The 24,157-nt window shown below is 41.6% G+C and overlaps 2 protein-coding genes across 2 annotated transcripts in view; one reads left to right on the top strand and one right to left on the bottom strand.

Annotated features, from left to right (window-relative positions):
* ndst3 (N-deacetylase/N-sulfotransferase (heparan glucosaminyl) 3) overlaps window positions 1–3,957 on the top strand; it is a 36,499-nt gene extending 32,542 nt beyond the window's left edge. Inside the window, 3 exon segments of the mRNA XM_026360744.1 lie at window positions 849–951; window positions 1,942–2,052; window positions 2,827–3,957. Coding sequence (XP_026216529.1) covers window positions 849–951; window positions 1,942–2,052; window positions 2,827–2,835 — 223 coding nt within the window. The 3' untranslated portion in view covers window positions 2,836–3,957.
* A 2,213-nt stretch (window positions 3,958–6,170) lies between these two features.
* Window positions 6,171–23,893, bottom strand: prss12 (serine protease 12). The gene is made up of 13 exons (XM_026360742.1): window positions 23,371–23,893; window positions 22,165–22,303; window positions 20,307–20,479; window positions 19,937–20,087; window positions 19,098–19,276; window positions 18,429–18,570; window positions 18,097–18,317; window positions 15,242–15,383; window positions 13,204–13,409; window positions 12,519–12,597; window positions 11,812–11,934; window positions 8,557–8,852; window positions 6,171–7,347 (listed from the first exon to the last, which is right to left on the bottom strand). Exons 1-13 carry the CDS (start codon window positions 23,702–23,704, stop codon window positions 7,025–7,027), a joined length of 2,508 nt encoding a protein of 835 aa, XP_026216527.1. The 5' UTR covers window positions 23,705–23,893; the 3' UTR covers window positions 6,171–7,024.
* Between the last annotated feature and the right edge of the window lie 264 nt (window positions 23,894–24,157).

Raw genomic sequence — 24,157 nt, 5'->3', positions numbered from 1 at the left:
AATGTTGTGCTCCTACACAAAAGTAAGGTGCCAACAAAAATAATAAATATATAATAATAATAAATTATACTTCTTTTAGGATACAAGTCCTGATGCCTGATCATTCCAAGTGAAGATGATATGACTCATTTTAACTGAACTTGTCATCACAGTCAAGTTTGAGATGATAAGTGATTAGAACTGATAACAACATGTGTTATTGGGTGGAGACTTATTAAAGATAAATGTATTATTATAGAAAATAATATGCACTCATCCATTGCTATGTTGTGGCATAAAGAATCCAATTCCAGGCATTTGAATAGATGATTAAAAATAAAAGCCCTTAATTAATATGGATTAGTACATTATAAAAATCAAATCAAGTCATACTGGCACATTTTCCTTCCCCGGGGTGTCTTTACACACAATGAACCCAAACCAATAAGTAAAGCAATAACATTTGTACCATTTCATCTCCAGAACTATCACCGCCAGTGGATTACTGTACACACCAAACAAAAAAAAACAAATTATACTCAGGTGTGTACTCACTGTGGGTATAGAGAGAGAAAGAGTGCACAACAGAGAGGGGAGACAAGGAGTGGGAGGCAGAGAGAAGGGGGACATCAGAGAGAGATGAAATGAGACGGCACAACAGTCAGAAAGACTAAAGTGAAGGGACGAACAGGGAGTGCGCTGGATGTGTGGTGACAGCGTGAGTCTGTCTGAATTGGGAAGTAAGATGGCCCCACATTTTCAGGCCCAATTTCCAAACGAAGTAATCAATTCAAACATGGTAGCATTAAGGTTTCATTTTTGCTTTAATACGAGTCTTTCTCCAACATCTTCTACTTTTCTATTTTCAGGTTTGACCCTCAGAAGGGCTTTTGGTGTCAGCTCCTTGAGGGGGGAAAGACTAAATGTTTGGGGAAGAGCAAAGGGAGGAAGTACCCCCCTATGGAGCCAGAGGTAAACGTCCACATTTGACTTCAAATGAACTTATACTCAAAGAAAATTGATATGTGCATGGAAATGTTTAGAAAAGAAGCCAATAAAGAGAAGAAGAAAAAACAGCTGCCTGTATGACAGTGACAACCCACAGTCCCCTCAGTTGCTGTGGCAAAATTTCCCACAGGACTCAGCATAGGGGTGGAAACTGTCAGCCAATCAGATCCGGCCAGAAAGTTACAACCTAATTATGAGGACTTGATGGTGACAGAACACCCATGAGAGGAAGGTTGTGGGGATTAGGCTGGAGAGAGAAAAGGTAGAAGGAGAAAAATCCAATCCATAAATCTCTGTCCTGGCGACTGATTTCACATAGGAGCCCCCCAGACCCGCAGACAATGAATCACGCATTCGCTCTCACGTGAAGACAAACACACATAGCCGCAATTTGTCTCCCCGCGTGCGCTCGCACATGTGGCTAATAGCCGCGCCTCGGCGTCACCTGTAATTAAACTGTGTTTGATTTTCCACAAGGGGGGACGGAAAGAAAGGACAGATGCGGAAGGGGGGAGGTGGAGGGAGCAGCAGGGAGGAGAGATGAAAAAAAGGGGGAGAGATGAGAGATGCACACAGGAGGGAGAGATAATGGACCCCGTGCACCTTTCATATCTATTTCTCTCGCTCTCTCTAAACTCTCTTTTCTTAGCTCTGTTCATACCACTCAGCACTTAGTGCCCTGAAGTCCTACTGAGGAGAAATATACTAATCTAAAGATGGTGGCACATCATTAATCTCTCTCTATTTCTTGTTTGCCCCCTACTCCATTGCTGTCTTTCATTAATATCCTTCTTTCCAACCTTCCCTGTATTCCTCACATGTCCGCCCTCTCTTTAAACTTCCTTGTTTTACCTCTGTTTCCATGTGTCTGTCTGTACTTTATCGATTTACAACACATGAAATCCTCATTTATCCACTTGCATCCCCCACCCCCCACCCCAATTCTGTCTTTAGGCACGTGCATATCTCTCCAGGTACTACAGGGAACACAACGTGGAGCTGTCAAAGCTGCTGCATCGCCTTGGACAGCCCCTTCCCTCATGGCTAAGAGAGGAGTTGCAGAAGGTCAGCAGCATTAAACTCCATGTCACTCATTTGACCAGTATGTAAAGTGAAGTTTTTATCAGTGGATTAGATTGGACCGAGTTATGAAAAGGTGTTTTAAACGTTCAATTTCCATGATTAAATAAGCACTTGTAGTAATTTAACAATTAAAATCAAATATTCCGAAGAAACGTAGCTTTTAAATGTTAAGATAATCTGCTTAATGATGGCAGTGTGGGTGAGGTTTGATCACGTTTAATCAACTGTGCTGGCAACATGAGCTAATCACCCCCTAAAAGAAGTCGTTCATTTCTCATACCACCAAATACAAATGGATAGAGATTGTAGGGAAAAACACATTTTAAGAATTGAATATGCACCTAAATATGTGTGTGTGTGTGTGTGTGTGTGTGTGTGTGTGTGTGTGTGTGTGTGTGTGTGTGTGTGTGTGTGTGTGTGTGTGTGTGTGTGTTTCTATCTGTGTCATTTTGATCTCTGCAGGATTCTTTTCTTGTGAAATGCTCAACATTGTTTTTCTGTCTGCTTTTTTTGGATTTGTTTGTGCTGCTGTTTGTCAGTGTGTTTATGTATGTGAGGGAGCTGCTTGAGAACTCCTTCCTTAGGTTTTCCAGTATGTTCACAGCACATTTTCGGTCTTAATTTTTTTACAAGGTGTGTTTTAAAGAATAAGCAAACAGAATGGAAATTAAATTACTACTCTCTCTTTCTCTCTCTCTTCCCTCGGCCCTCTGCTTCCCTCTCCATCCCCCTCCTTCTCTCCGCCTCTTTCTTAAGGTTAGATAACCTTTGCATCCATGAGCCAGGGTTAAGGGTCAAGGGGTTGAAAACCAAGAAGTGACCAGCAGCACCTGACCTCCAGATGCTCCAGTCTGTGGCCTTTTAGGGAACCCTGAGGTGAAGACAAGGATTAGTGCCTTGTGTCACCTGGGAGCTGTGACACTGCTGAGAGGAGCAGTAGTCATGAGAGAGCAAAGAAACTTGGTGGACTGAAACTGAACTCTTGGATGGATGGATGGATGGATGGATGGATGGATGGATGGATGGCAGTTTCAGGTGACTAAGACTAAGTTCTGAAGAAGGAGGAGCCACGTTATAATGATAAAGAGAACTGAGAACAGGAGACAAGGACCTTTTGTCTTTGACGCCCAAACACTGAACTGTGGTGATCTCTTGTGCACACATGCAGTGACTTTGATGGTTGTTGATCCTTTTTTTTTTTTTTGTCCACCTCTAATTTATGATGCCAGAGCAGCGCTGGTCAGCTGTGCGTGGTTTCCATAGAGATGACTTTGCACTAAGTTCTGTTCCATGTATCTTAAAGACATAAAACACACCTTTGGTTTTTCTTTATATATACTTTTAATTCACAGCGAGAGAGTGTAAACAGAATAAGTGCATAGACTCAGGGTGAGTGACAGTTTGTTATTTTCATGACTAAGCGGTTTAAAATGTTTTGTGATTTGATTTTTCAAGGTGACACGAGTTTCTGGTAGACCTGGTAGCCTTGTTCACCCTTAAAGATGTCACCTATGGTTTTCATAGACTGGAAATGAGTCACTCAAGCAAGCAAGATGCATTGGCTGCTCATTATTTTTCCGCAACAAGCCATGCAGAAGAATATGTCCAGTTGGCAAAGCGTGACTGATGATTTCAGCGCTAAGGACGGAGCAGATAAGGGGCTGCTGGAAGAAATCTGACCAAAACAAATCGAATGGATATGACATTTAATTCTAAGACTCTTCAAGCAGCAGCTGTAACTGCAGAGCATTTTTGTTTAGTCAGTGTGTCGTTTAAGACTCGACCTCCTTTTGTTTCCTTTTTAAACCAGCAGCCTAAGTTGTTTAGCTTCAAATTGAATGCAAAATAAACCCTAAATGTCAAACACAAAAAGCAAAATTAAAGGAATGGATATGATTGACAGACTGAGATGTTTTTTTTTAAGCCAACAGACATGAAACCACACTGTGCTGTACACAGACTTGTAGATTCACATAATAGAGTATTTGACTTCAATGGTTTTCAACAGACTGATGAAATTGACATCAGTCACTCCACTGCATGTACATATTAAATAACTTTAGTTATGTTGCAAATTATGATTATTAATACAACACATACCTCAACAAATAATTCAAATAAGACTCTACCTAACAGTGTACAGGGTGTGCGTCTGTTTATTTTGTTGTTAATGTTTTTGTACTTTCATTGTGATACATTATATTTTGCTACTAAAATGAAAACACGCCTATTTTTCTACTGCTGCAAAGCTAACAACATGAGACTAAAACATATTTATACAACACAGTTATTCAAAGATAAGACAAAGACATATAAACATTTAAAGTTCCTCTGGCTGCATAATAAACCATGCTACATGATGGCATATATTATTAAGTACAAGATATAAGTTGTGCAAGAAAATCAACAACCACTGTCCAATCAAGTCTGAGACCAGTTTAAACATCCATTGCAAGTAAGGCAGCAATGAAAGAAGTGTGTCTACATTTAAATAAAATAACTACTGTATTATCTATTATATCTACTGTAGCTCCATCTCTGCAGTGGTCTGTAAGGAGCCAGAATCGGCTGTGTGCAGGAAATAAATAATTGTATTCCAGTCATTTACTACAAAATTAGAATATTATAATATTTGTCTTAAAGGTCCCTGAAGCTGGTAAGACAAAGGCAAATTTAAATTAAATCGTAATGATTGTCTTACAATGGTTCTTTTTTAATTCAAAAGTGTTTAAGGTTATAGTTCAGCCATCTTTAGTCCACTCACATATATCTATCTATATCTATAAAGATATTTTCATCTAATGTTAAAGCAGCTGGTGGAGATACAGATACAAGTATACATATATCTGTTCCAGTACCACCTCTGGTGATATCTAAAATAAGCCTTTTAGTACAGAGAGCAATAACTAGAGGCTCAGAACAACAAAAAGTAAAAATGTAAAAAAAATGGCAATGCTGCATTTATCAATTTATTTGAATATGTATGTACAATAATAATAGTTTTTTATATGCTGTATTATTTGAAGAGTAATAAAGCATAGGAGTTTTAAAAAATAAAAGAAAACAGAGGTTTTTGGAATTACAACTGCTTTGTAATGTATAATAGTGTCCAAAAGAGGGCGCTCTCAGATAAGTACAACCATGGTTGAGGTAAGAGTTGTTCTTAGTGTTGATGGATCAGGTTTACTCCCATAAATCTTCCAAATGCACCATGTTGTGCCTTCTGGGAACATTAGTTAAATGGACTGATCTGCCTCCATCATCATTTGTGTTAAAAAACGATTACAATTGTTCTATAAATGATATTTACTTTTTAATCATTAGGCAGACTGTTTTAGCCAACACAATTTTTAAGTAACACTTAAACTCACACTAAGCAACTTAAGGTTCAGTGACTTGCTTCAGTGAAGCTGACACTTCAGCCTATTATCAGACTAGGCCGACATGTATTATTCAAGTTTGATTAAAAACTGCTGCACACTGTAGGAGGCTTTAGTTAAAGTCTAGGGGTGCATGCTTGGACCAGAGAGTACCAAGAGAGAATTTGACTCTTGAGGAGCAAAGATATAACTAAGTATGTGCTTTAAAAAGAGACCAAAGGCATACTGATAACCTTTGAAAACCCTACATTAAATTACATTTAATGTGTTTTTGAAGCACATTAGGTTAAAGATAAGAAATGCCAAATACTAAAAGGATTATTTAAGCTACCATATCTTCCCACTTTAAAAGTGGGCCTCAGTCCTTAAACGTCTACTGTGCTAACAGGACATGTTTTGTCTTGTAAATGAAGACAAGTCATAAAATGGTTGCCATTCCTGTAGATGCTGTGCGACATACCAGTGACAGTATATATACGGGCATGTGTGCAGACACATTGTCTGACATGGTGGTGCTCAATCTGACAGTATGCGATGAGAAAAAAAAAAAATCTGAAAGAGCTCTGCTGTTCCAACGGCTGCTACTTTAAAGGTTTGTGGTACCAATAGAAAGTGTATAGTAATCTAAAGGCAACAACCACTTACTTGAACAGATGAAGACCGTTTTGACTACAAGAATATGAATTCATCACACAACTCACGTGTTTTACAAAATCTGAGTTTAATGGAGAAGTGTTACAGGACATTAAAACATAGCACACATTCAGTAGACAGCAAAAGAAAAGGCAGCTCAGTGTTTGTTTTTCCAAGTGTATCAGATTGTCTTCTTTCAGAGTAGTCCCAAATAGGACAACACTGGACAAAAGAACATGATATGAGAAATAAACACTTGAACAAATACTGTTGTGCTTCAGTGTGACTGAACAAATAAGTCCCTACCGCTCTGCCTGCTAAACAGTACTGCAGACAACAGGGCTAATACTGATCAGACTGGACCTGCCTGAGTAATTACTAAGACGTGGAATCATCTATTTACACAATGAATAAACTTTACATAACATGAATGAAGTGAGGTTTAAAGAAATCACTTTGGCATACCATGTGTCTGTGGTCCCTTTTCAACAGTTGTACTCACATATTTTCTATCATAATTTACAACAAAACCATGTAACAAAAGCAAGAACAGAGAACAATTCTGGAAAAAAAAACATTTTAGTGGAGCATGCTCTGTCACCAGAATACAACAAAGATGTGTTTAAGTTGAAATTTCGAGTTGAGGTTTAATGCTTTGCAAAATTCGGCCCGTCACGAGATTATTAAATCGTGAAAATAAGTGCTGCCGACTCAGAAGAGGGAAAGGACGTGTCAAGTCTTCGTGTCTAGATACAATGTTTCCAGGAGAAAAAAGTCCAGCGATGTCTCATCCTTTTTATTTGAAAGTCAGGTTACAACTCGCATCACTGGATTATCAGTTACTGTATACATGACTTAACACTGTTGTAACAGCTGTAACCTGAAATAAGTCATTCTGTCTGAGGTCATTCTTCAAGACGGATTTGGTTTGGTTTTCTCCTTCATCGTCTTTTCTCATCCCGTCCAATCACCTTGTGTATCCAGGAGGTGAATGCAGAGACTTTGGTATAGACGCCTGGAGACTGCTGTGTTCTGCAGGCGTGACCCCAGGACGTGACCCCGTAAACCACCCAACCCCCTCCTGGGCGCTCACACACCAAGGGACCTCCGCTGTCTCCGCGGCAACTGTCGACCCGCCTGTCTGACTGGATGCTGCCTGCGCAGAGCATACGGGTTGTGAAGGCGCCGTGGAAGTGCTGCTGGCAGAGGCGCCGGGGGAGAATGTGGAGGGGAGCCTGCTGGAGGGTCTTGGAGTACGAGCGGCCTGAGAGAGAAGCTTAGAATTAGTGGTTTTGGAGAGCGTGTGAGAGCAACTGTGCTTAGTGTCAACGTCAAAGACTCAGATTCAGATCCCTGTTTGTCTTCTTCCTTTTATAATATCAGCAGTAAATGAATGTTGTGTCATGAATACATTATGCAGACATTCAAGGAGCCCACAGCATAAATTCTAATGACTTTAGTGATTTTTTATTATTATTATTTAAAGGTTGCCCTGGCTCATCAGCAGGCAGTAGACTCCGCTTGATTTAAGATTGTTTATCGCATTCTTATCAACGGCTGTCTGACCTTTTCCCAAATGACAGAGCTCTAATTACCTAATTATCTGATTCATTATCCAATTAATTAAATCAATTTTAAAGGATTCTGGCAGAGTTTAAGAGCAGCTATTTTAATTCATTTCATGAAGGTTCTTATTATATACTGTACATTTATCTCATTTCAAAACAGACCTGGTCAATGCTAACTTTACTGTTTGGCCTTTGGATTTTGTGGACAGCGGTTTGCTTCCTTTTATACATGTGCCATCACTTGTTGCTGTCTCAACTCCCTCACCCTGAGACCAAAATCTCAGGACTCAAATTTGTGTTTCTCCTTCCTCATAGTCTTACACGATAATTCACCTGGCATTAAGGAAAGAGAGACTACTGCCTCCCGCTAATTGTGTACTGTGACCTTTGTCCAAGTCCTTTGTGACCAAATTGTTATGATAAATGACATCAGCATTGAATTGAAAGAGCACTAACAGATGTGTGACTGTGAACACAGTAAAGTGTATAAACACACAGAGCTTGACGTCAAACACGTGCAGCTATTAGTGGAGATTTCTTTGGCAGTATGTGTAATGGTTACAGTGATGTTTTACTGTCCACATGTACACATGTGACTTCGCCACAAAAAGCAGTCCCTGTGGGACACTATTTTCATCTGTTTCCTTCACCACCTTACTGTTTTGAACTACTGCATTGTTTGGTAAGTAGTGAGAGCGACATATGGGTCTTTCCAATTGTTCCTGTAACTTCTTGTAAATACTTGTTTTTACGATGTGTATTTTATGATTTCCAGTAAAGGCTGAACTGGAAGTGTCAGTATTTTGATTGAAATAGGTGCAACTCCCGTGTGTCATGACACACAAACAAACATGGCCCAAAAATTACAATAAACTAGCAAACACCACACACACACACAATCTCACCTGTGTCACCCCAACCGGTAATGTGACAGTTGCTTGCTTGTTTGAGCACCCTCTCTTTCCTCATGGGCAGACAGGCAGGAAGGACATGGCGGCTGAATGGCACACACTCTCCCTGCATGTGGCCCACTGCCCCTGGGGACAGACGAACCAAGGCCAGGTCGTAATCATTGCTATCGGAGCGGTAGCTTGGATGGAGGACAATTTGGTCAACGCCGTACTCCTCTTCGTATTCCTCAGGGACAAGGGAGTGGTAGTCACCCACTCTTATTTTGTAGTGCTTGGTGTTGTTTCCATACCTGCAGCAAGAAGTGGAGGAGTGAGAGAGGCCAGTAGAGAAAAAGGGTGTGTGTGTGTGTGTGTGTGTGTGTGTGTGTGTGTGTATGAACGATCCCACTGCCGATACATAAGCCATGAGCAACATTATGAGCTCTGGCAGGGGTAACATCAGCAATAGCTGGGCTGTAAAAGGTACAAGCACAAGACACATAGCCGCCTATAAACCTCCATAGAAAACATATTATGGATCTAAAAGAGCCTCATGGTTATTCCATCAATTTCCCTGATATAAAAAGGTGCGCAGGCTTTTGGTGTCTGGTCTTTTTTTTATTAATCAGTTGGTATAAATGTTTATATCTCTTCTCGAAATACATTCAAACATAAGTTTGTAGTTTAGTTTTTTTTAATTATTTACTGTATTTTCCACAGTTGTTGACTGTGTACACCTTCTGCTTCGTTTTGTGTTTGTTTTCCTCGTGTTGCAACTACTGTAAATATTTTATGTGCTCGGTCAGACCATCTTAAAAGCTTTTCTCAAGTAACTAAACAGCTACACGCTCTCTCTACTTCTCTGCTGCACCTCCTACCCTAATCATCAAATCACTACTGAATATTCCTTAGATATGGTAAGAAAGAGCTCTCACACTACTTCTCACACTACAACTGGGGGCTAAAGAAATGAAAACCTGGACACAGGATGAGTTTAGGCAAGAATGATATTGATATAATAGAATAAATCTGCCACTGTGTCCGTGTTTATGTATATATCTGACATAATGATGTGTTTTTTTTACACTTTCTCAGCACTTGGAGAAATGGACAGGGCGCTGGAAAAGAGAGGAGCCTGCTACAAACCTAAGACGAAAGAAGGAGGGGTTTGGATTGAGCCAAGACTCTGTGTCCAGTTACAACTAGTAGAGTAGTTTCCGGAAAGATGTGCCGAACGTTCCTGGCAGAGTAGAGTCACTGCCATCTATGTACAGTACATACCCACCCACAGGCACACACGTGTTGATCTGCACTAACTCTCTATCTCTATACAGAACTAATGTTAACTGGCACACAAGACTGGCATGCAAAAAAATAAATAAATCTGGATTAGAAGGAGTTTTACTGTCATGTATAAATTACATTTTGCACATTATTTCGAAAAGCAGTTAAGAACCTTCTGGAGTTGTATTACTGTTGGCATGCTCACACTCTTACAGCTACAAGGTATAAATAGGTTTAATACGTTGACAGCATGTGACCACTGGCCTGAGGTCAATTTTTATAAACACGCTCAGCAATGGAAGTCTAAAGAGATTAAGTAATACGTTACTACATCAGTCACATTTGGTAGTCGTGATGTAAAGTGTTACTGTAGAATTATATGTGCTTGCACAAAACAGGCAGAAGTGGATGCACAATATCGTTGATACATCCATTTGTGTATCAGCGTGTGCGACTGCATGGGTGGATTTGTTTGTTTGTTGCTGCGTACTCTTGTGTATCATCCTATTTTTGAAAGGTGACACTGTAGAGTCGGAAGTCCCTATCTTGGTCTGCATTCTCTGGCAAGCATGCAGCAAATTTCTTTTTAAAGCTGCGATAACTCGAGCTTACAGACTAGAGCGCTGAAGATCGTTATGCGATCAGGCAGGCGAGAAAAATGGTATGCCACCGCAACAAGTGATTTGATGTGTGGTACAATATTTGGTTGTGCATTTATTTTAATCAACTGCTGACAAACCAGAAAGTGTTCATCAGCATGTTGCAGATAGCAAAATATTGCAACATCAAATTATCTCTGATAACGTCAAGCTACTTTCAATTATTAAAACTGGTTCAATACAAAAAGGAACAACTGAGGCAGCAGCTGTCTGTACAAATATCAACAAACAAAACATTTCCAAGCAGATAAATCACAGTCAAATTTTTTTATGCCTTTGTTTAAAACACTCATTAAACAGAAGCAAAGGGTGAAAAAGTAAGTGAAACACTAGGCTTCTGATGTCACTAAACAAGTGTTGAGAGAGCGCAGGTGCAGTTTACAGCTACCTTGACTTATAAAAACATTATTTACAAGCAGCGTCAGCTGAGGGGAGCCATGCCTCACAAAAAAAAGGGGTTTCAGAAGACCTAGATTATGATCAAGAGTTGACTACAGTTAGTTTATAATTGTTGTCTATCCACGGTCGCTCCAAAAGCGCAACTCAGAATGCTCAATAAGGTGAAATAAAACCACAGGACGAAGGGGTCGCATCACAGAGCAGACGTTACTTTATGAAGAAGACGTCTCGGACAGTCGAGTGGCTTTGGCAACGACTCAGGAAATGGAGCTGGGCAGGATTTGAATCCCTTTAATGTGTAAATATCAAGATTTATAACTGCAAAGCTAATGAGGCCTGCACTGAAGTTATGGCTACCCTATCAAACCCAAATGATTACACATGCTCTATATTTGATAAATATCAAATGCTTTTGATATAAATATCAAAAATTACCCCCCCCCCCCCCTTCTTCAACACAAAAGTCTGTCTCTGTTTAATCCATCTTCCTTTTTGCTTAAGTCTTTCTCCCTTCTGTGCTGCATGCATTAGGTGATGGATTTCATGCAAGTGGCGCCATGCGGAGGCCCCCTGACCATATGGAGTTGAAATGAAGTAACTCTGGCTGTCTTCCTGTCACCTGCACCGTAACCACAGCCAACCCACCACTTATTACTGCTCCCACTGTAAAAGTTCCCAGACTTCTGCCAGACATGAGCATATTGAATGTTATGGGCAGTTGAGTGTGTGGGTTGTATTTACAATTTAATGCTTAACATCTTTAAGTCTCTCTGAAGAACAGGCCAGCAAACGTATGCGTGCACACATTCGCAGTTCCATGAATAAATATGAGTTCAAAACTCACAATATATGCAACTTAATTTAAAAACTACAGATGTTTGTGTATACAGTGCATGCATGCGTGTGTGGGTGGATGTGTGAATTCCACCTCTTGAAGCAATGTGCCGAGGTGAGCACCCAGCACGTGTCGATGAGAGTTGCTCCACACACCAACCGCCCGTCACCTCGAGAGCCTCGCAAACGAATCGCAGCCTGCCACGGCCAGCCACCCCTACAGACACGCACACGTCGCCGAGAGTGCACACAAACACGCACACAGACACACAAGTGCACAAAAAAAGATTCTAACACGAGGATTAACATTTTACCGTGCTAAAACATCAGCAGCTACTGTACAAACAGCCTTAAACCATCCGCCAACATAGCAACATGCATATTCTATCCAAATAGGATTTACATTAGACACTAGCATTCATGGCAGAATTAGCTTCCATTAAACTTGTGGAATACCATCTAAACATGTATAGAAACACACTAAAATAAATATTATTTATTTATAAATATAAATGTGAACACACAAACACACCGGGATAAATAGAAATAGCTGCAACTGTTGCTTAACTCACTGTTTATCTGACTCTGTTTCTCCCTCTCCTTCTCTCTCTTATTCTTATGTTTACCCGTGCAGAGTGTGTGTCTGTGTGTGCACAAACAGGACTTTTTTTCTTCTGAATGTTTTCAGCTGTTCCATCTAAGTTGTATTGACTTGAAAATGTGTCCCATATTCTTTTCTCTATACGTACCTGGTGGGTTTTCCCCATGCTGTTATATACCCCCCCGTCCCTCCCAGCTTACCTCAAAGAGTTTTCTCCTCCTATGATCCGGCGCTGGCGAGTGTGTATGAGCCGCAGACCACAAATTGAGTCGACAGGATCTGACAGAGACGGAGCAGGAACCATTGGGAGTGTGTATATGTGAGAGCATGTGGGAGGCTGATGATTGCTAAACCATACATTTAGGCTCAGGTGTTGCTCCTATTAAACATTTCGATGAATGGAGAACTTAATGATATTTGAAATCTATCTTTTACTACTAAACATGAGCCTAAAATCAAATAAATGAGAGATCATTTTTGCACCCTGCGTATGCGTATAATAAAGTCTACAAAGACAGGCCGAGTGCTTTTTCAGGAGGGGTAATTTATCATGCTGAAGAGACAAAACACTTTCCTGCACTGGTTCGACTTTCTGCAGTATGTGCCTGTGAGAAACGGCTGTGATAGCAAACGTGCAGGTAACAAATTACATTACATGAGTCTGTCCTGCTGTGTGACAGACAGGGTGAACCATAAACATAGCTCTCTCTCTCTCTCTTTTACCATGTGGCAGACATTTCTAGGTCATCACACATTTCTCTGTTTTGTATTCATCTTCACTGTATGTGACATGTTGGAAATGTTTGCTAAATACATTACAGTTTTTGTGAGGCTTCAAATAAATCTCAGATATTGAAGTAAACAACTCCGAACTAGCTGACTGACCTTTGACCTCTTTGTGGTTGGGCTGGGATGCACCGTAGTCACAGATGACCCCGGCGTCCTCACTGTGGCGACAGTTGTGTGTGCCGGGTGCCTGTTTGATGCAGTCTGCTATTGAATGCTCCTCGCCACTACACTTCACATTGTCCACATGGATTGGCCCTGTCCCTTCCCCAAAGTACGCCATCACGCGAGCCTTTGCCACCCCGCTGGAAAAGACAGAGAGGTCAAACGTTCATCAGACTGACACTATACAACTGCTGATTGACAAAAACTCATCAAACATCTAAAATTGATTATTGTGGGTCTGTATCAAAATTATGTGTAGCCCAATCACACTTAAAAAACTGAAAAGCTGTGACTATAAAGTGCAGCCTTTACCAAACCTTGTATATTTTTCTTTCTATATACTGTATGCGTGCACATGTCTTTGTGTATACACGCAGCATATACTGACTAACAAAGTGTTAATGTGACATTTCTACATTCTCAAGCCGTAACGCAAACAGGTCAATCTACTTTCACCATCTGATAACAACAGTATTTGTATTCCCATCTCAACTCTGACTTAATTACCCAACTACTAACAACAGAGGCCTGTGAGTTATAGCTGTGTGTGTGTGTGTGTGTGTGTGTGTGTGTGTGTGTGTGTGTGTGTGTGTGTGTGTGTGCCTCAATATGGTGTAAGTGTGATTTTAATTAGATAACTGAGAGAGGCGATCTAATGTTACATCCCTGGGGATTGTATAGCCACTCATTCACAGGAGGGAATCTTGAGATATTTAGTGCTCTGTGTGTCCTATAGCTCCCCGAGCAGCACTTAACATGAAAACGATGAAGCTATGCCAAGACAAGTGTTTCGAGGTCGACACATAGTAATAGCACAACATCTGTGGCTCAGGTTAGAAAGTAAAGCCAAACATTTTCTTTGTTTCTTTCTTTAATTGGAAACTCACCTACAACACTGTGAAGAACCATTTTCTAAAAAGCCTGTTTTTTTTTTTGTCAGTGGGCCAAACCTCCAACATGTTTTCTTTTTATTGTAAGGAATATCTGTAATTCTTGGCATGCTGAACCATAGGACAAAAATGTGCTGGCGTGCAGCCTGATCTATTGTACTGAAAATACAACACATAGAGCTGGAGATGGACATAAAGAGTTCTCCATGCTATTTACATGGACTATTATTTTCGCATAAATGTTTCAGACGACCTTAATCCAGGGTCAACTGGTTTCCTGAGAGCTTTTAAACTACAATGTATAAATTAATAGTACATAACAATTTAGTTCCCAGTTTATCACCATACAATAGACATTTAATATGTTCTGGTTATGAGTATGAGTGTGAGAGTATGTGAGCAGTTATTCAGTTTAATGACTCTGGGGCAACCTGTGTGTGTGTGGGTGTGTTTGAGAGAGACAGAAAGCATGTGTGTGTTTTGATTTTTCACCAGCACTGCAACCTCCAGCCCTTGGGGACCTGCTGTGTATATAATGACCTATCATCACACCCAGTGACAGAGACAGAGACAGGAGGATGATCCTATCGTAGCTTTTACATGCGTCCGACACGCTTCCCATGTCTCTCTCACAATTATGCGCACCAGATGTGGCTTTCATCTACACATAGATGTGTCACAGAGAGTATCCCTTGTTGAGGAGCGATGAGAGAGTAAATGATGACAGTTTGTTATGGTTCGGTTTTCCCTTGCCATCTCTCTGCCATTGTTTTGGGAAATGGGACAATGTTTCAGATGGAAGCGATAATGGGACACAGAGAAGATGGGATGAGGTCATATGCTTTGCTACACATATCTGTCACTGTGAACGTGTCTTTGAGTAAATTGGCCTGCCATTTAATTTAATGTTCAGCTACAACGCCCCCCCCCAACTGCACCAACACATGTAAGGCGTATGTGGATTTAGAAACTTTAAAGCGAAGCATCAGTTTGTGCAGGTTTTCATAGAGGCACTCATAAAAGTGAGACATTACACAGTCCAAGGTTACTCCGACACAGATGCACACATATGCACACCGTACCTGTAACCAAGCTGTCGGCAAACCACTTCAGCGTCACGGTCAGTCCATCCATCATCACATACAGTTCCCCACTGACCAGACAGATAGAGCTCCACCCGCCCTTCCTTAGGGCTCTCTCCTCCCACAAGCCTCACTGGCACACCTGGAAGACAAACGCACACAGTCTCAGATCACTCAACTCAGGGTGCTGTGGTAGACGACTGTCACTTTCTTAATATTAACATGTTGTTTTTTTCTCCTGTCCAAAGCAAATACATTAACACACACACACACACACACTAAAAAAACAGGCTCCACGTACCTACTCACCCCTGTCTAGTAAATGTGGCATGTTCCCTTCAAAGGAAGTATCTGTCTGTGTTCATGCACACAGCCCACTTATGTATCCTGAGGGGGGAATTGTTAAGTCCTGTCCCAGTGAAAAGATAATTTATTTTCATTGGCTCTTTCTTTTTCACACACACACACTCTTTCTCTCTCTCAGATGGTAGTCACTCACACCATTAATCAAATCAGTCTGAGCTTTAGGTTTAAACAATCTATCATCGTTTGTCTACACACACAAACACACACACACACACTAATCTCAGCAAATAATATCTAATGACTTTTCCATGTGTGAGCAGTTTCAGATGAGATTACACTGTGCCAAGTGTTAGGTCAATCTGTATGTTGGTATGCCTCCTTTGAATCAATGTGCAGTTCTTACATTTAAAATTGCTCATTTTAAAGTCGTTACCCCGGGTGCTGACTCCATTACTGGAGATACTGACTGCTACTGCTGCAGCACAAATACTTTCAAATGTAATCACACATTAAATCACTGTTTGGGTGTTTTGTATTAAATGGCAGTTCACATTTAAACACTATGTGTGGGGTACATAGGGATTGTGGGAGGGAGAGGTTAAGGTACGTGGGGAATGAATTGTGGGAATGTTTACTTCTGAATTGGGCTGCTGAGGAAATGTTCATCAACAGTTTTTCCCTCTCAACACGTGGCTGATGGTCCCGTACAACAGAGAGTGACAGAGAGAGAGAGAGGGAGCTCAGAGCACAGCCTGGCTTATCTGCCTTTTTTCTCATTTTCCAATAACAACATAAACCAATCGGCCCGTGGCATGTGACACGGAAACAGGGGGGGGATTTACGCAACCTCGTAAACACTCAAACGTAAGCACACAAAAAAGCCACTTACAGAATGCTGCCCGGTGAGGACATTACTCTTTGGGTGAGACTGTCCCTCAGCCTTCTGTCAAGCAATTTAATCTCTCTAAAGCAAACAAATGAAACAGCTACGTCACACTGTAGCATGTGCCCTACGCCCCAAAACAGCCCTTCTCGTCCAGCTTATCATCACTTAGGATATGAAAACCGTGATGTATCCTTTTCATGACATTCACCAGACTTATCAGACCCAAACAGTATCTGTTACAGTCAACATGAAGACAGATCAGGCAGAAAAGTGCACACAGAATGAAGTGAAATGTGAGCCACTACGGCTCTATCCAGCTCTATGATTATTGGTGTCTGGAAGCTATAGAAATTCTGAAGTCTGATTAATGATGCTACCATTCAACCCTTCCCCCAGCTTTCAACAAGTAGTAACAGCACTGAACCCTTACATGTCTTTTCTTACAGCTCTGCAGTGACGAAGACTTTGTGTTACGTGATGCTGTGTCAACATGTCTGCTCATCAGCGCTTAGTATCTGTGATTCTGTAGTTAGCAACAGAGAGGATGAGTGGCATGAGGGATTTAGTTTATTTTTTGCAGTAGTTCCAGTTATTTATGATGACTTTGCAAGCAGCTCAGATATTAAGACAGGATAAGCCACCTGACAGCTGTGACTGTTAGAGTTAGCCTCACTTACATCATCTTCCGTCTATTGGAAAGATGAGATCTAATTGACTCCAGGTTCAGAGACCTTCAGATCAGTTTGCACTTTCATTACCTGCTTCGGTAGTGTGGGGAAATGACATCATTTGGTCTCCTGTTGCTCGTTGCCTAAAGGTGTGTGTGTCCTCTGTGGAAATTTGTGTCTCCACAGGTTATAGTTTAGTTTATTAGTTATATTCACATATCAATATGAGCATATAGGGGGACATTTGCTGAACATAGGATAATCGTACAGGCTGTGCATACAGGTCATACTTAATGAATCCCATAACTTCATGTCTTTTATTAAAAATGGATAACGTGTTGCAAGTGCAGCTTCTATGTTGTGACCTGATTTAAAACCAGAATATAATTTTTTGAATGTACCATTACCATTTATGATTGCAAATACCTATGTCATAACCAATTATCTTAAAACACTAGCCAGAAGGATTTGGATTACACACACATGTGCTTGTTAGCTTGCAAACCTCAAACCTCTAACCTTGAAATGATCAGGTATCACCATGAATCTAAACTGCTGGACTCGAAGCAGTCTCATTCTAATATCATTCTAGATTACAACTTTGCAAATCTCTGAATACAATTTGCATCATTTAGCACAATGCAACATCCAGATTACCAGTTACTTTCACTTAACAGCTCAATGATTTGAATAACACCAAATGCATGTATAAATGGAGGACGCATGCAATGACATGGATCCACCATTTAACCCTGCTGCTTGTCCAGGTAGAACATCTCAGCTAATGTGAACGTAAGAATCTCTGGCCTGACCAGGATCTAGATGTACATGTAAATGCTATTTCAGGTCAAAGAGCCCTACATTCACTAAATCGAGGAAAAGAGAACTTCTTTCCACATTCTTAGGTATGTATTTCAGTATGTAACATGGCCTTTTTGAAGCCAAAACATACAAGACCACTAGTGACATTAAAAGAGGATAAGATTCTGTCTTACTGGCAGGACGGCTGCCTCCATTGCGCTCAGGGCTGCATGCGATATTAACATCTTCATGGTGTGTGCAGTCATGACGGAACCACTCCCTCTTGTTGCACAGCACGAGGCCGGGCTCTTTCCCTGTGCAGCTCACATCATCCAAAAGAATGGGACCTGATCCCACCCCGAAGCGTGGGACTGGAGTGATGTCTAGTCCTTCACAAAGAAGAGTCTCACCTAACCTGTAAAACAGGAGGCATGTACACACAAACACCGATTATTAAATAATTCAACTTAGTTCATAAATATATATAAATAAACTTATCTCTGAAGACATGCATACTTCATATTACCTGTAACCAAGCTGTCGACACACCACTTGTGTGTTGGAGTCTGTCCAGCCATCATCACAAACTGTCCCCCACTGACCATGGTAGAAGACTTCTAAGCGTCCCTCATGGCTCCCTGTGCCCCCTACCAATTTCACTGTGCCATCTGGGAACAAACACAGCTTGTGAAGCTTTTTATATTTTTAACCTTCTTAAAAAAAAAAGATATTATCTTGTGGCCTTGAATGTTTTAAATTGGTGTAATTGATTAAAATAACAAAACACAAATGCTGCAAACTGCACTGAGACTCAGAGGAGACTGACTGAACGTAAACCCGGCGGTGTACACATCTTTCCTTGTGTGTGATGAAACCAGACAGAACCTTTCCCACATTGTTGGCTCAGGTTGAGCTCAGCATTTCCTGGCGTGGCCACAGTGTGTTCTCCTAAAAGCTTTAAGGAAAATAGCTGGCTGGCTCCACATGGGAGCTTAGTTGCAGAAGGTAGTATGTATGTATGTATATGTGTGGGAATGAATCTGCCACGTGAAAAATCTGTTTCTACACTCAATACTCTAGGTACATGCAAACCACTCTAGCGCTACTAATTGGCAATTCCTGCAGGGGCTTCCTTATCTTTATGTGTAAAAAACGTTTGCATAGAATTTGCATGTTTTTGATAAAGATGGCCTACCTGTAAGAGGGTTGCAGGACACCCCTGCGTCCTCAGAGTGCAGACAGTTGTGTTCCCCCCAGGCGCTTTTTGGACACTGCTCCAGAGTGAGCTCATTGCCTGTGCAACGCACCTCGTCCAGCCACACGCGGCCTGAACCTTTGCCAAAATGTGCCTGGACCCAGGCCCTCGCCACACCACTACAAAGAATAGAGATGGTAGAAAATATTAGAAGGTTTGGCTTACAGTAATAACAATCTGATGAAAAACATATGTATGGACCGGTCCCGATATAGAACACAGGGTGTGGAATCCTCAGTCTGTTTTATTTGGCAAATGAATAGAATAAAACTATTGTATTTCAAATCTATTAATGACAATTAGGTTGTCATGCACATATCCACACCTAAGCACTACAATACCAACTTCATCAAAGATGCGCACATTAACATTCGCAGAGTGCAGTGTTGCTAAATATGCATATTGCAGCGGTACTAGAATTCATGCAGGAACAATGAGCCTGATTCACAATCTGACCCCCAGATGTTCTTTACTGCTCGCTCCCCTCTCTGTGTGTCTGAATGGGAAGAATACTTCTCATACTTTCAGAGACAGAGACAAAGGGCTAGACACCCACAGCGACTCATCTCAGCTTCTTACTCTTTCTGTCATGGTTCTTTTTCACTTTGTCATACTGACAATGCATTTCCTTTGTTAAAATTATTTGTTGGAATTAAAGTGAATTCGAACATTAATATATCTGTGTGTGTGTGTGTGTGTGTGTGTGTGTGTGTGTGTGTGTGTGTGTGTGTGTGTGGCTGTGTGTGTGTGGGTGGCTGTGTGTGTGGGTGCCCCTTCACCTCAGTCCCAGCTGTCGGCACACCACCTCTGCATCACTGTCGTCCCACTGGTCGTCACATATGGAGCCCCACTGCCCTGCATGGAAGACCTCAACTCTGCCCTCTGACCCTGAGCGACCTCCTACCAGCCGCACAGGGAGTGTCACTACAGCTGAAATGCACACAAGCATGAATACATAAATTTTAAACACTGTGCACTTAAAGGATACATACAGCAAAACCATGGCTTTTATGATTTTACATGATATATTATATATGCTAAACCTCGTACCAGTACAGTTTTAGAACTGTAGAGAGCTTCTACAGTAATCAGATCTTATTTAACCATTCAGTTTGGACAGAACTGTGCTTTCCCTATTCAGTGGTCTACCTGGCTGTTGGGTGCACGTGACGGCAGCAACCACAGAGCACTCCCTTCCATTCCAGGTAGTTTTGGGACACTGGAGCAAGTCCGGCTCCTCTCCCTGGCAATTGACTGCACTCCAGTGTAGTTTGGTCGTGCCGGGACGAAACAGGGGAACTGTACGTGCATGACCTGAGATCCTGGAAAGAGGTGAATAGGTATTAATAGGTACAGTAATTGTTATTATATAAAATCCTTGATTTAATGCCACAACTCACCACTCAGTAGATCAATTCTTATTTGATACGAGGTGTTAGTACATTATGCTTGGAAAGTATTTATTCATATTCATATTCCATCCATGCACTTTTTGTCATGTTTCCTGCATAACAGCATGTTAAGCAACACAGTCTAGACATCAGTTTCCCCAGAAATATTTTCTAGCTCCTTCCTGAGGATCCCAAGGTGTTTCCAAGTCAGATGAGATCTACAGTCTCTCCAGTGTATTTTGAGTCTACACTAGGTCTTCCTAGCAGTTAAGTGTTCAAAGGAAGATGCCCAAGAGGCAGCTTTGATCAGATGTTCAGACCACTTCTGTTGGCTCTTTGTGGCACAAAGGAGTAATGGCTCTAATCGGAGCTCCCTCTGGACATGTGGGCTTCTTTCTCTAACTATAAATGTGAAGCCAGGGAATTTTATAGAAAACTATAAGGAAAGAACCAGGGAGGTATGGGAAACTATAAAGTTACAGAGAAAACCTATTTAAGTCATATTTGCTTGCATTCACAGTGTCATTCTTTTGGTCATTACCCAAATCTCATGACTATAGGTGAAGGATAGACAATGGTCCAGTACAATGGCAAAAAACTTTAAAATCACCTGGGCCAGTAACTGACTTCCAAACCAAAAAAAGAAAAAACAAAAACAATGCACTATTTTCTTGCAGAGAAGCATGGTCTCATACTGTGAGGTCTTGGACACTCACTCCAAGCACTTCACACTTGGCTACAAACTTCCCTAGTATATGAAGCTCATTGTCTGATGAAACAGAAACACACTTTGTCCAATGAAGTGGAAGCATTTCTAAGGACTATCCGCTTTTTTCATAGCACCTAAGGTAAATTCTACAGCCAGGCTAGGGGGTAGCACCTCAGAGCAAAAGTAAAACAGTAGTTTTGTCCAGGCAGATGTAATCCTGAGCCATCTGTAAGTTCATAATCTGCCATTATGTCCAACAGCTTTCAATAGCTGCCCACCTGAATGTCATCCCCAACAAACCCAGCAGACATTTGGCTGACATTTGCCCACTTCCTTTCTGCTGTGGACTTTTGTCTCCTGTTTGAATACACACACACACACACACTCGTGTCAGCATGCTTGTGTGCACTTGCGTTAGTGTCAAACATGTGTAGTAAGAAAGCAGCAGAAAATGTAACACTGAACTGACTACTCTTCAAGGATGACAACATTTCATAGTCATAGTCTCATCGTCAGGATCACATCCAAACAAGTGTATGTGCGTGGGGGGTAGAAAGAAAGGGGAGAGGAGAGGGCTACAAACAAGGTAAATAGCTGAGACCTAAAGGTATTTAAATACCTCTGGGACGTGGGGGGTTGGAATGCAAGGTTCACACAAGAAAAGTGCAAAGACTGTGACGAGAAGCAAGTGAATGCATGTGTATGTCTGACGTGTTGTGAAATCCTCTAACATTCCCACTAATTCTCCACCACGCTCTTACCATCTGTCAGACCTCTGTTGGCAGCTTCACATTCTGAATTTATATGGCAGATGGCGATTGTGTTTGCACCTGTGTCTGAATACGAGAGGGGAGGCGGACAGGGAGCAGCAGATAGTGCACGTCTGAACACACGTGTTCGTACTCACCCTTTGCCCAGCTGTCTGCAAACCACTGCAGCGTCTTCGTCCCCCCAGTTATCGCTACACACTGACCCCCACACTCCTTCCAGATAAACTTCCACCCTGCCGTCTAGCTTGGAGCGACCTCCTTGCAGACGCACTGAACCTAGGAAGGAGACAGGGTAGGAGAACAGCGGATGTATAGTAATGCAGCACATGTAAAATTGGAGGTAAAAGATGCAAAAGGGATAAATTAGGTAGTACACTGCATCAAAAAATATAAATGAGTAGAAGAAGAAGAAGAAATTAGTGGAAACACACAGTGTGATTGTTGATTTAAATGTTTGGAGCCACTTCTAAGCTATGAATTAGAATAAAGGTTACTGGGAAACCTATGTGAGTGTACATAATAGTTCACAGGAAACAGTCAGATAATGTGTTTGCATGAATGACAACATTCATTGTTGGAGATATGTGATTGCTTTTATCTATCTGAGGAGTTGGGAGAAGGTCATAAACACAGGCCACAGGTTCTACAGACACCTAAAGGCATTCTTCAGTTGTGCTTCATAACTAGATAAATCTGCCAATTCAGTGCATTAGTTAATAAAAGATAATGTATCCAAGCTGTGCTGACATCCTCTGAGACATCACACCCCCCTCTCTAACTGACTTGCACGTCCCCCTCATCAGTCCAGAGAAGCAGTGTCCACTTGTCTCTTGAAGCCTGTGTGTTGAATTCTTCGTCCCTGTCAAACTACTGTTTTAACCTGAGAAGGGAAACTTGGTTTAACCTGCTCGCGTTTCTCTTTTCCACGGGCATCCATCAGAGTGTGTTATTACCAAACAAACACATGTGCACACATCACTGCTACAGCGTGTTTAAACCTGCCATGTGTAGCCTGCACTAGTCACACCTGGGACGCTGAAGGTGTTTTACTTTCTAATTACTTCAGCATGAGAGGAACACAAGTGGGGCTGCACAGTTTAACACAGCTGACACCACTGCATATATAATAATAATAATAATAATAATAATAATAATAATAAATAACACTGCACAGTTCTCTGATCGCCATCTGGCAAATACCAACTTGTACTACAGTATTTATACTACAGCGACTTGTTATGGTTCAGCTCCGTGCGTCCAGTTCGTATGTTTTCCTCGTTTTCTACTGAGCAATCCCAATAAAAATATCCTCTCTCTCCGTGTCAACAGGCCTCCGTGTTTACCTTGTTTACAGTCGCAGTACCCCCAGTCCACTCTGCCTCTCTGGTTCCGGAAAAAGCACCAGGGTCGGATCCTGCCGTCCGGGTTCCGACAGTGGTTGTGATCTCCTATTCCTTTGCCCGGGTAGCGCTCCTTGAAGCCAGCCACCTCGGTCCAGTTCATGCACCGGGTGCCGGACTCGGTGACGTCTATGGCTCCCCGGTAGAAGCCGTCTCTCCCGCGGCTCTGGACGCAGTCGGTGAACGGCAGGATGAATGAAGGGACGCTGCTGCAGGAGCCGCAGCCGCTCATCGCAGCGAAAAGCGCGGCTGTGAGAGCGAGGACGTCCAAATCCATGTTAGGCGTGTGATTGAACAGGCGGCGGATGACAAGTAAAAATATTAGCCGCTTCTATCATCTGCTGGGGATTTGGTTTGCAGACAGCCTCATTGCTGTGGGACGAGAGTGAGAACGGAGAAAAGGGGAAAAAACGACGCGGATCAATGAAACTCCTAATGGACAGGCAGCCCCCTAACGAGAAGTCAATAACACAAGTTCGGAGTGACGCTCCCCTTACTTATATATGGACAACATGTGGTGTTTTTATAAGCTATTATTGAGGATAAGTCTATATGTCTTTACATTTACATGGAATAAAACCCACTGAGCATGTGATAATCATCTGGCCTAAATGGTAGCATTTTTATAATCAGAACAATAGCAGGCCTAATCCAGACCTAATCCCACAAAAAGAAAATAAATGGGCTCTTGTTGGGACCACACCATGGGAAGAAAATACCTGTTTGATTA

This window comes from Anabas testudineus, chromosome 1 (genome assembly GCF_900324465.2).
Source record: "Anabas testudineus chromosome 1, fAnaTes1.2, whole genome shotgun sequence".
Lineage (NCBI taxonomy): Eukaryota > Metazoa > Chordata > Actinopteri > Anabantiformes > Anabantidae > Anabas > Anabas testudineus.
This window is presented reverse-complemented; position numbering and strand designations above follow the sequence as displayed.